The sequence below is a fragment of the Lissotriton helveticus genome, chromosome 3_1, assembly GCF_964261635.1.
Source record: "Lissotriton helveticus chromosome 3_1, aLisHel1.1, whole genome shotgun sequence".
Classification (NCBI taxonomy): Eukaryota; Metazoa; Chordata; class Amphibia; order Caudata; family Salamandridae; genus Lissotriton; species Lissotriton helveticus.
This window is the reverse complement of record NC_136061.1, coordinates 1,690,310,556-1,690,324,541: the sequence shown is the minus strand read 5'-3', so window position 1 is coordinate 1,690,324,541 and position 13,986 is coordinate 1,690,310,556. Positions and strand designations below refer to the sequence as shown.

Here is a 13,986-nt window from a genome sequence, read left to right as displayed (position 1 = left end):
GGTACCTGGCCCTACACATCACATCATTTATGTTGGATAAGGATCTTTTAGGTCCTAAGAAAGCACCAGAGATCCAGTTGGACCAACAGGCATGAAACATGTCAACCTCATTGCCCCCACTCATCAAGGCTGTCTTGGTCCATTGAGCTCTCATGATAGCCACCCTACATTGGTTTTAGATCTGTCGAGGGAGCTACCAAATTAAACAATTTGGTATCCTCTAGACAGATTTAATTTTAATCTTTCACTCCACTTTTTGTACCCTCTCCACCCTGCACATTCTGCGCACTCACAGAAACTTGCATTATTATGTAAAAATAAAAAGATATTCAATAAAGAGCACATTTGCTGGGCCTATAGGGCAATGCAGAGCCATCTCTGCGAGGAGCATGCCCTATAATGAAGCATGGCATCCTTTTGCATGTGTGAAGGCACCAAGGAATAATCATTAGGATCCCCTAGGATTCTCCAACCGCTTCTTCTCTCTCCTTTCTACTATAGGAACAGTACCATGTCATATTAATTACAAATGTATTGAGCAAAGGGTTCTATAAGAATAAGGCAAATTGGGTTGGATATAGGGGACAGCCCTGGCGTTCCCTACTAGGAACACCGTGGGGTATTTACTATTATTTGAGCCAACACATTTTCATTCATTGACCTTGAGAGCTGGGATCGGAAATTACATTCTCCAAGATTTTAAAAGGGAAATCCCACATCACAAGGTCAAATGCCTTTTCTGCATCCAGCAGGATTATGGCCACAGGGATATTGTAAGTAGTGACCATATCAATAAACCCAGCCAACTAATAAGTATTAGCTCTCAAACTTCAGCGCATAGTAAAGCCACTCTGAACAGGGTGTGTGTGTTTGGAGAGTTCTTATTACCCATAGATTCCCTCACAGACACATATTATGTGTAACCCAAAATTCAGAATGGTACGAATAATCTATCTTCCTACACTTTGAATCTTGGGTACCAATGAAAAAAAACAAAATGCATAGATTTCCTTCATACTCATGTATTATTCATGACCTTTAACCTGTTAATTGATGGGCATTCTAAACACAGAGGAAAGTCATTATTAACCACATATTAGTTGATGGCTCTGGCTATCAGGTGCTTTTGGTCCTCCAGTGTGGAACAGCTGGATGTGTTCCTGTATTTAGGAATCCGTTTCTCATCTTGCATTACTTTGAAGCCACACATCACTAGCATGAGGAACCTTCTGGTAGGGCAGTTGCAAAGGTTTACTTTGCTGGAGAAAATGAGGGCCACTTGGCATCTTCCCTCTCAGAAATTACCTAAAGCTCAGTGCCTGTATGCATCTGTCTATAGTGCATAGCATTCAGCTATTCAAACTTTGCACAATTGTCAACCTGGGAAAGAGTATTTCCTAAAACATATTGTGGAGGCTTCCCTCTGGACCTTTTCACCCCCTTCTGGAGCTAGATCTGGGGATCATTGATATTACATTTCATACCATATTGGAATATAGTCTGGGCACATTGTAGCTCAACCACCTCGGGGATGCTTACTGATTGATGCAGGCCTAACTTTGAATGCAGACAAGTGTGAGTTCCACAAGACCAAGTTAAAATTCTTTGGCCATGTCTTTTTTGATGGGGGTATAACACCCAATCCTGCAAAGGTCTAATGCTGATCCCTCACAAGATGTGTCTATGAAATGTTAATTTCTTGGCATGGTCAGTTACTGTTCAATATACACTCGAGACTTTGCGACCATAAGTGCTCCCTCATAAGAGATAACAAAGAAAAAGTTTTCATACCAGTGGTCACAAGAATCGGGGAGAAGTTGGAAGAAAATCAAGTAAACCATTGAAACTTCTCCGGAAATGCTTATTTAAATCCAAAGATTCATATTGGGGTTGTTGTTGACTCTAGCCCCGTTAGGTTAGGTGCTATCGTGGCACTGCACAGCGGAAACCTGCATGCTTGAAAGCATATTATAAAAGACACACAATTGATGGATGCAATGCAGAACACATCAAAACATTCACCAGTGGTTAAGAGATCTGGGTTAAATCCATCATTCTTTTGCTCACCATGCCACCCCAGTTTAGACCTGGCCATGTGCAAATCAGTCTTGACCCTGTGCCTCATGGGAACTGTCTACCCCGAACTGCTAAGCCAGTTCCAAGAAAGTATATTATAGCATATGCCAGTAGATGTTTGTCCCAAACAGAACATGATTACTTTTAACCCGAGAAAGAAAGTTTGACATTGGTATGGGCTTGAGAAGAATGTTTTTGAAGTGGCTCACGAAAGACAACATGGTATTAATGCCACCAAAAGAGCACTCCAAGATTACATTTGGTTTCCATATTTAGATGCGAGGGTTGAAAAGGTACTCAAGGCCTGTCATCTATGTAACTGCCTCTCTACTATCATTACTCAACATACTCTTACCACGTCAGAACTCCCTAAGCATGCATGGGAGAGAACATTCATCGAATTCTTTGGTACACGCAATAATTGACAACACCTGATGATAACTGCGGGTGAGCACTTTCGATTCCCATTAATAGAGGATCTCTTATCCATATTAGCCATTTTGAAGTCCGAAAATGGCTTTCTGTTCAACAGTTGAGAATTCAAGGATTTTCTGGAGCATCTGAACATAAAGCATCAGATGAGTACACCTTTGTGGCCTCAGGCTAATTTGGCGATGCAGTGAGTGCAAGGTAAATACTTTTATTTATTTATTTACTTACTTTACTCCTGGCCGATTTATGTCTGACTCCACTCCCCTCCACCCTGCCCCTCCCCCACCCCGCCGTCTGCAGCACTCCCTCTGTGAGCCGCCACTGTTCTTCACCATCTTCAAAGATCTCTGACAGTGAAGGCAGCTCCCAGCTTCGGGTAACCGGATCAGGTCGAATAATTAAAGCGCCAAGAAGGCTGCTTGCAGAAATGTGAATGTATATTGTCTGTGTTATTTCAAGTATGGATTTTTGTTCTGGAAGGGTATGCTTCTAGTACAAAAGCTTTCCTTTTCTACTTTCCCCATTTTCTTTCAGTGCTCTATTGTGCAGCACACATGCACAGAGGAAAAGAAATTGAAGAGTTGTAAAACTTTCTCCACAGTTACACCTGACTTAAGAAGGCATACACTTTTGATACAAATCCCTGTCCACCAATGTTAATAGAAAGGGGTCTGCAACAAATGTCATGGGTGGCTGCAAAGGAACACCCATGTATCATCCACTATACTCCACCTTGATGCAAAGTAGGTCATTGCACTACTTTGCATTACTTTGGCCACCTTTCCAGTACAAATCCTGACTTGCACTGGAAAGTAAATTCCACTGCAACACTTTGAACTAGGTTTACTTTACAAAAGTGGCCCACACCCAACACGACATGTTACTAAATCTAGGCCATTGACAACATACAGAGTGCAAGAAACTCTATACAAAAAATATTCCTGCACCTACGGTGGGGAACTTAACGAGACACAGTCAGCACCTGTCTGGAAAACATCCTACCATAAAAATAGATGGCAGACCACTCAAATGTCAGAAAAATGTTTGGCTGGGAATGTGGAATGTATTTTAGATAATCGTCAAATATGACTCTCTTTATCAGGTCGAGTGCGCAAACAACATCAGCATGTAAAACAAAAGTCAGTGAAAACAGAGCAAAACATTAATCAGTACCCCTCTATATGGCAGATATTCCTTACAGCAGTCAATCTAGGAGACCCACGGGAACATGGATGCAAGGTTGGTGAGAAATTGTGGTTGTAGTACAAGATGTAAAGACACCAGAATAATGATAGGCCAAACATAGATTTCAAAGGATCTCTAATAGTCTGAGACATTTTTTGACACCAACACTTGGTCGCTTGATGTTTTCCTTTTCTGCAAGAACACGTCGGATTGAATACAGTGATTGAATAATGTGCACCACAAACAGGTCTCTTAATTCTTCAGAAAAGTATAGATGCCCTTGAGCAAACGACGATATGTTGCTTCTTCTGTAAAATCATTGAGGCATATGAGTGACATGCATTGAGGGACCCCTTGATTTTCAGTTCCTCCATGGGTCACAAACAAAAGCATATGCCCTACCTGTGAAGCATGTCTATTACAATTCTGTTATACATCTATCCATTAATTTGCAGAAAATAAAGGTCATAACGGAAAAGACATTATACAGCTAGAATCATAATGTTCCCTCAGGATTTCATGACTATTTCTTCGTATCCCCCACACCCACCATTCCTTCCGCTGTTAAGCATGTTTTACACTTGTGCAATTTGATGAATGTGACTTGGTTAAAAGTTTCTTCAATTCGTTTTGAACTTAAAAGTTCCAGAAAAAAACGTGTTTTTCTGTCTTAGTAATTGGCGGTATTACCAATCCTACCTTTAATGTGTTTTCTCTATTATTCAGTACTGTTCCCTGTAAAACACCTACTCAGCAGGCTCTTAGTATGTTGTTCAAATATTTAAATAATACTAATGGAATATCACCAGATGAAAAACTGCTAAGTGCATTATAGGAAATGGATCCATTCACCGCTTCAAAGAACATCTGGAATATATTATTTGTCCTATAGTCTCCTTTTTTCAAACTGAAAACTATTTTCTTTCCCTTAATATGACTGCTCTTTTAATGACTTACTCAATTAGCACACTTTCAAAATACAATTGTCATTAATTGATAAAGTAACAATTGTCTACCTCTTTAAGAAAACATATTTATTCACCTTGAAAAAATGTATTATTCGCAGAAAAATACATTTCCTCTGCTGCTACCAAATGTTGTGTCTAGTCTGCAGACCATTTTCTAAGGTGTTACAACGCGATCATATGCAAGCTTATGTGGGTTTAATGTGTTACCTGTGACAATATTTTTACTCCATACAGCAAATTTAAAAAACATTTTTTTTATATATTAATATAGCATGTCATAGTATTCACGTTATGTTGTGTAGGGGCTTATTGTGCCTTTTATTTCGGTTCACAAAAACCAATAAAAGAGTAAGCAAGTCTGGAATGACGAAAATAATTTTTAAAATATGGTGGTCCTGAGAGGTGTTACACACAATGAACAATAAGATCATGACACTACGGGGTCCATTAGGATGGCAGGCGGTCAAAGCCCGCCCGCCATCCTATCCGACTAAGGGACCACCCGCCATAAGGGCGGGGATCCCGGGAGGGGGATTAGCATGCACCCGCCACAGTGGCGGGCGCATCATGCATGTGTACAATTGTGGCGGGCGGTGCTCTCTGCAACATTGCTGTCCCCACTGCAACATTGCTGTTCCTTAGGTGTGGGAGGGTGGGACAAAATCTGTGTAGCACTGATGCTGCTCCCCCGCTCCACGAATATAGGAGCTTACCTGGGGGAGCGGAGCTTATATCCCTCCCCTGAGTCTTTCCCGCCTCGCTGGTGGTTCCCCCCATCAGGGCGTTCGTATCCCGCTCAGGCCTCCATTGGCCGGGGGGGTGGTGCCTTTCCGGCAGCTGCTGTGGGAGGGTCGGGCGTTCCTCCAGCTTCTGGGCATCCTCAGGGCACCAAAAAAACAGTACATTCCGGGGCTCGGCATTGGTTATGGCGCCGGCCTAGCCTCTGCAATTCATAGTTCCACCATTGGTATTTTTCCCCCTAGATGCTTTAAAAAGGGCACACATCTGGTTATAATTTGTAGATGTCCCACTGCCTCACTTAGAATTACATTTGTGGCACTATACAATGTATTTGATCATTTCCATATTATTTCAGTACATTTTTTCTTTTTTTGGGTTTTTTTTTCAGCAAATGTGGGCACGGCTGGAGAGCATGTCACACTGGATACCTTAAATATCCAACATGCCATTCTACCTTCAGTTCCCCCACAGAGACTTCCTCTTCTTAAAACCTGCCTCTAGTACCCAGCCCTTGTTTCCCAGATTATGTGGCTTCCTGACCCTAAAATGACAAAGCACAAGGTATCAAGTAGATAGTTTAATTTCCATGAACCTAAGCTCTGCACAGAGTATGGTAGTTTAGACAAATTATAAAGACATCAGGTTTTAACATGAGTACTAGGTTCATTTAAAGGGAACCTGATCACCACAGTTTGCTGCTGGCTTTATTAGACCTTGTGTTGCCCCTCTTAGTGTGCATTTCTACAGCACTCACAGATGTGTGCTGTACTATTAAGTACATAGACTACAGAGTCCCATATACATTATAAACATTTCAAAATGTCTACAAAAAACAGAAAACATTTGAAGAATCGGATACCTTTGTTCTGGGCTTTCTAGAAGTAAATCTTGCTAGCTGTTCAGCAGCCACATGGGAATTCTCAGACGCCCTCTGTGAATAAGGCAAAGACAAAAGGTGATGCTGAGCTTTAAGCTGTTATCTGTTGGCATTTTGGTGTACCTGTTATATTGGGAGTGGTTAAAAGCGGTTCTGTTTGGATAGTCACTCAAAAGGGAGAAACTGGATGACAGAATATCATTACTAAGCTGACTTCCAATTGAAGGCTTGCCCAAATATGTTTTGAAGCACATTTTAAGTTTTTTTTAAAGTGCGTGTATGCTGCTTGAGAGCACGATATCCAAACAGATTATTGATCAAATTAATTTCCAATACAGCCTAGTTGCCCTTTTTAGAATAAAGGAAGAAATACAAATATTTCCAAAGGCAAAGGGACCCAGCCATGGAACTTATTGGCTTAGCAAATGCTTTTTTAATAGTAGATGGATGCCCTGAATCCACATGCTTCCACGGAACTCATCATTCCACTCTTGGCATTAAGTATTGGAAACAATAGATCACCAACAGACATTTAAAGATGTTTATAGCCAAAGGGTAAAACGACTCGAGTGAAAACAGCGAGAGAAATGGTGGTGCAGAAATTTCAAATAATGATGCTTGGAACTTTAACAAGATAATTCAGCATGAAATTAATGTACACGTTATTGTTTGTTGCCTCTTCTGTACATTAATTACATTTTACAGCACATATACCATAACTAGATAGTAAATTGTTTTTTGAGTTGTTTTGATCCCGGTCTCATTAAACTGAACTTCAGCAATGTAGGTTATCATTACTGTTAGTTGCATTTTCATAGCACGTAATATGCCATGAGTATGAAATAATTTTATTGAATAAATAGTATTTGCCCCTGAGCCGAGACTTCAAAAGACCATCAGTCCCTATTCACTTTGCACACTTTTCAGAAAATGCATCTCCACACAAGAGCACTGCCTATAGAGATGTAGTTCAAAAGCACAGCAACAGATCCCCTACTACCAAGATAATAGCAGTTCGAACTTACAATCTGCAAATGATGAGCCAAGTTGTGAGAAAGTCATCCTTTTTGCCCTGTTCACACCCATTTTTTGACTGATACTTGTAGTAACTAACTCTGACTGTGCCCTGACCTCTGCTAACCAGGCCCTGGGCCAGTGCTCCAATGAAAAATGTATATGGTAATTAGGTATAATTACAATTGGCAATGACGGACTACTGTTCCTCTCTAGCATATAATAAGGCAAGGAGGATTCAACCTATCTGTAAGTCCCTAGTATATATTAGGGAATGGAGGTTTAGAGGCCAAGTAGATTTCATGCACTGGAGAGTGCACTGCTGTGTTGCCTGCAGTCATTATTAAAGGCAGACATGCTTTGCCGACTGTCCTTAAAAGTAAATTATGTGCAAATTCAACTTTGGAATTAAACATACTTCCGAAGTGGGAATCTACCTTATTTTGTACATACAAGTCAACCCTAAGGCCTCCCCTAGGTACCCCAGGGGTGGGGTGCCATGTAACTATGCAGCACCAGCCACGATGCACAAGGACCCCCATTGAGGACCTGTGCTTTCATCTTTTTTGGACCTTGTTGGAAGGGACACCGCCTCCCCTGATTATCGCTACTCCAGGCTCACACACCATTGTGAGCCACATTGATTCCGCCGGTCCCCCTGTGTGGGCCAAAGCTATTATATTGTTTCTTTAGGCATACATTACTGGCCTGAGGATGAACCTTAGATTACGTATGGTTCGAAACGTCGTCGACCTAATGCACTAATTGCATAGTTGCACAGTGAATTTGTGTATGCATATGTGTTTGTCGTGGATTGTCTGTATATGATTTATGATACTCAGATGACCCTACCTTGCCTACAATCCCCTTGTGTTCTTGTCCCCCCAGTGTGTGAGTCGGACATCGGCTGGTATCCCACTTTTATCACCCTATGTATTACCTTTATATTTCCATTATGAGAAATTAAACTGTCCGGCTGGACACTTGGAATATAGCACTATCTAGTCTATATTTATTTTGTTCTCATTTTTTCTTGTCTCGGGGCCATTGTCTCTGTTAGCATGTAACTATAAGCAGACATATATGCCCTGATTACGGAAAAACAGTCAATTTCATTTTCCCCATTGTAGATTATTAGCTCAATAGGCTAGTATTGAAATAATCTTTATTAAGTAAAAATATTGCTGGGAAGGAGCTAAAATTGTAATTCAAGGACTTACAAGATTGGTTATGATAAATCCAACAATTTCCCAGTGTTACATTTATCATAATTAGTACAGAAAAGAGGTTATAAAACTTTCCTTTCTGTGATCCAAAATCCAGCCTTGTAGCAGCCTCTCTTGATTGGTCAGCCTTAACCAGCTTAGCAAAGCTGCTTTGATAAGTGGCCTGCATAGAGCTGAGGTTATCTGATGGGGAGAGCTCTGCAGGCATTCCCCCGAGACAAAAGCAGGCAACAGGCATAAACTGGGCTGAACATGTGAAGGTAACTCCTCAATGTGACACACCAGGTACCTATGTCTGACCGACATTCCATCATTGTTGGCCTGAACTTGCATTTTACCCTCGTCTAGCATGACCAGATGACCATGAATTCAATTTCTTACAAGTCTTGTGGGTAATGAATATAATAGATGTGTGTTCTAATCAACATGCCTGGATGGTCAGAGATGCATGGCTAGACCATTGTTTGTGTTTATGCCGGCAGGTCTGTCTCCCTAAATGTTTTCTGTTTTCTTTGTTGATTACTGGTGTTTTTCTGTGAATGTGAAGTCCTTTTTGCAGTATCACAGTATACTTGTGTTGGAAGGTGGATTATTAGTAGGTGTAAGTATGAACCTACTACTAGCAAATAAGACCACCAACGCAATATATGGTCCAGTCAAATCCGTCCTCAAATCCGTCCTCCATTCAGCAGCTCGCTTCATTTCAGGTTCCAAACGAAGTAACCAAATCACCCCTATCCTGTCTTCTCTCCGATGGCTTCCCATCGAGGCTAGAGCTATCTACAAAACGGCATGCATCACCCACAAAGCTTTGCACTCTTCCTCCCCTCGTTATCTGGCGAATAAACTGAAATTGTCTGGAGGCTCAAGACCGTCTCGGAATGCGGAAAAGTTCCTTCTTGAGCCCCCCTCTTTCAAAAGGGAAACATTTATGGCACAATCGTTCTCAGGTAATGCAGTGAGAATCTGCAACTCGCTTCCTCCTTCGCTCTGTGCCATCACCTCCATCCAGATCTTCAAAGCGGACCTCAAATCTATTTTATTACAAAGACACTTTCAGAACTAATTCCCCCCTTCTCAGACCTCACCTGGAAGTTCTTTAGTCATTGTAAATGTGTCACATATAGCTTGAGTAGAATGAGGGACATGAATGTTTGAGAGCTTCATTAACAAACGTTGGTCATCTCTTGGTGATTATTGTTTGTGTTCATTATTTTTTATCACTATTATGTCTTCCATAATGTAGATGTTCCTGCTCCATGACAGTAATTTGTTTTGGGGTGTGTGCGATAGATGGTGATGGTTACGCTAAATTTTGACCTTGCCTTACTTTCCAAATTTGGCACTGATGGTCTTTTATTTGCTTACTGAAAGTTGTTGAGGGAAATAAACACTTCAATATTATACTTACAATATAAACATGCTTTAAGGACCATAGACTCCGAATCCTAGTTCATGGATTTTTCCATCAGGCCAATAAATAGCTGGATGTACACACATCGGAGTATCAATGAATATAGAAACAGAAAAATTAATACACAGCCAAATCTATGCATATCATTTATTTGGCATAAGAGACACAGAATAATAAACTTCAAGATTAGTACACAACCCAAGATGGAGGCGGAATCCAAATCCTTTTTCATTAGGAAGGAAAGCATAAAATCTCTTTCCCTACACTACTCTCATAAATGATGATTCTAGCTGATTCCCCTGTCTTCCTTCTCAAAGGTGTCAGCACGTGTCTGCTTCCCTAGAAGTACTCACGTCAAATGGGTCAAATAGCTTTAAGCTATGGAGCTCGCTCTTAAGATGCTCCTTCTCCGACGAAAATCTAGAAGTCTGATTTTCTGTCACTGCGCACAGTACAAAAAGGACGTGACAATTATTTAACTTTCAGCCCTCCGGTAACTTTCCATGACTTCTTTAAATAAATCTTCTCCCCTTCTTTGTGACCTCGGAGTGTAGATAGGCCAGGCACAGAAGATATTCTCCCCTCTTGCTTCTCAGACTGTTCAAAGGCTTTCCAGTTATCTCCTTCAACTAAAAATAATGATGGTAAATTCTTTATACCTACAATGGGATTAGAGCATACTGTTCTGCCACATTCAAAGATACATTTAATTATTTCTTCAGTAACTGAGAAACAAAACTGTAAACAGATTCTAACTTTGGACCTAGACTGTAGGCAACTTTAACCCACACAATTACATTAATATGATTATAATGTCTTTCTGCACCCGTGTATACAAAAAGTAATGGTGCCTTCTAATATATGACTATACTATGTAAAGCACACATTACATTTCTTGTTTAACGTGTAAAATAAATGTGTGTAATAAACATAATACATTGTTATACTAAAAACATATATGGGTGCGTGCAAACCATGAGTGCTGTTTGCGCTCTATCAGTGATGAAGAAGAGTGGGAACTGTGAGTTTAGGAGACATTAGTTACATGATATGCATGATGTCGTAGAATTACATATTTGGCAAGTATAATAACCGGTCAGTGCATTGAACTAATTATGAACACACTATCTTAATAAATAACGTATTTCAATTGTGTTTTTCTGAATTTACAGGCAATGACACTATTTATTGGACAGACATGGGCTTCAACAAAATTAGCCGATCGAGAAGAGACCAAACATGGAAAGAAGACATAATTTCAAATGGATTAGGAAGGGTGGAAGGCATTGCGGTTGACTGGATAGCGGGTATATGGTTTTTATTTATTATTTGTTTAAATACAGATTTTTTTCCAATGCTTTGAACACCTTCATATTTTATCTGGGATTTCCCCCTGGATTAATATAGACTTGGGAAATATAAACACTGAGAGCGAACACTCTGCTTTGCTTCCAGCTGCACTCGTTCTGATATTTACTGCCCCTGGGTGTGATTTCTTTCATGCTGAAGAAAATTACTTGCTCGTGCTGTGAAAGCCTCTCCCTGAGAGATCTGCGGGGTAAAGCTGAACCAAAAAGGTGCTTTTATGAACGCGAGCATTTGAAAAGTTTTCAAAGTATGTGTATGTACGCACCCTTTCTTGCCGAAATCCTTCCTAGGTTTGCAGTAGAGTGGGTTTAAATGGATCCTTTGTCTGATCTACATCTCAAATAACATGAATCACTACCACCAATATAATAAATAAGTGGGTGTTGCATTCCACTTTTATTTAGAGAATAAAGACTAAAGAGCAGAAGAAGACTGCTAGAATAAGGACAAGGAGCATTTTATAGTGAAGACATAAAATATAGACTAAAAGGCTTTGATCTCATAGAAAAGGAAGGACACCTAAAGCAATTTTCAAAGAGGCACGCAGAATAAAAGAACCGCACAGCCAGGGAGCAACGCTGACTATTTATTTGATTTGTCACATTCATAAGCAATTTAAATGTAATTTTTACCGAAATGGGCAAGGCAAGCTGTCCCCTTCTGTGAACAGCAGCACACACATATTCACACCGCCCCCCCCCCCAAATTTTGTGCAAAAACCATACACATTTACTTTGCTGGTAGCTCTTCTGTGTAATGGAATTGACATGGTTCATGGGAAATGAAGTACACTGATTTGTAAAACCAAAAATCATTAATGCTGTGACCTTCATCGACAGTGTGCCGGAAATACTGGGATTTTGTGAAACTGGCCTTTGCATCTGGTTATGATATTTCATGTTTTGTATTCATACTGCTAAACCACGATTTTACCCGTGCACATCTTGTCAGTTATTACCTTGGGAAATTTGCAAATTGTACAGGGAAAACTGGTCAGAAAGATGGAAAATGTGTGCATTTTGAGTGTGTTAACTCCATCTCTGCAACATATCCTGTATTCCCTGCAGGAAAAAGCTTGCAGTTATGCTGCATTAGGGAATAGGGAGCTTACCAATCACTAAAACTGGTCCAATCAAAGTAAGCTTATTTTTGGAAGAAAGTAGATAAGTATTTCTCAACTGTAATATTTCTGATTAGGCTTGAGCAATGTGAGCGCTAACTTTAGTCCTAGTATCTGCCAAACTTTTCAGGGCTGACTGATGTCTTAAGTAGTTGAGGAGCTGGAGCAGCACAATTTTACCACCTTAGACAGTGGTAAATGATTGCTTGTCACAGGAACTTTCTAGGCATTTGCTGCTTCTGGTTGCTGCATTTTTTCAAATATCTAAACTAACAAATGTGCATAACAGAATAACATGCTCTAAGCTATATAAGAAAAACATTTAAATGTAACAGAGTCACACAAGAACAGCAGTACAACACAACACAATCCGAATATAATAATAAAACATGAAATGCACCTGCACAAAAAAATAACAAAACACATCCCCATTACAACAAAATGCCACTAAACAAAGGTGCACAAATGTTCTTGTCACAAATTACCAAATACAGAATCCTGATTTTATAATGCAGTAATTTATGGTTTTTGGAGCAAACTCTACCTTAACCTGCCACCAAGGACATAAAGTAGTACCAGTCAAAATTATTTTATTTTGTGATTCAGGGCCTGATTTAGATCTTGGCAATTGGGTTACTCCATCAAAACTCTAATGGATATCCCACCCATAAAAAATATTATATTTTGGCGGACGGGATATCCGTCACTGTTGTGATTGAGTAACCCTTCCACCAAGATTTAAAATAGGCCCTCAGTCCTATGTCTGTATGAAGAATCATGCTTGCTGTATCTAGTAACTCCATCTGCAACTCAAAGCTGAGGCCCAATAATTCTGAAACATGTTTGCAGTTGCTTACTGTGTTAGGCAGTGTGGCTGCACAAGGCAGATTTTCAATGTTTAGGTCTGCTATACAAAGTATAATGGAAATGGGTAGGCAAAAAGGGTCCCTACATCTAGCACATTAGGTTAATTATTGTTTTCTTTTTCAGAAACAATCACCAGTGAAAAAGGGTTGGCTAGCTGCGACAACATGGTAGCCCTCCCGCATTCCATTTTGTTTATAGTTGTTCTGGTACACCAGGAAAAACATTTATGTCAAGACGACCCTAACAAGCAGGTGTGAATTTCTCAATGCACCTCGAGGTCCACCTGAGAACGGCAAATATGATGGATAGCAAACCTTCTTCTGGGTGTCTAAATTAGCATCTTTTCTGTTGGATCACATCTCCCCAGAATAAAAATATGAAACTCGCTACTAACATGCTATGCTTTGGCAGAACTTAATGTCCACCTCTTTACACTCACTTTACTCCTTATCCAACCCCTCAGTGACTGGCTTCCTGGGTCCTTCCCATGCCATCATTCATCCTTTTTCCTCTCTGGCAAGCCCATCCTCTCTCCATCATGGAACTCTGAGCCAAGCATGTGCCAATTTTATCACCGTCTTCACCTCTTCTGTAAATTGCACAATTTCAGAATAAAGAAATGCAGCCCTTTATCCCGCTTGAATTATAATTTGTCTACTGCACTCCAAAGCAAGGTTTGTGCTCTATAAATACCACTC

General features: G+C 40.3%; 1 protein-coding gene across 1 annotated transcript in view; it reads left to right on the top strand.

Moving 5' to 3' along the window:
- The window catches only part of LRP1B (LDL receptor related protein 1B), a 3,812,342-nt gene that overhangs the window by 2,533,931 nt on the left and 1,264,425 nt on the right, over window positions 1-13,986 (top strand). The window contains exon 36 of the mRNA XM_078683424.1: window positions 11,106-11,240. Coding sequence (XP_078539550.1) covers window positions 11,106-11,240 — 135 coding nt within the window. The remainder of the gene's footprint in view (window positions 1-11,105; window positions 11,241-13,986) is intronic.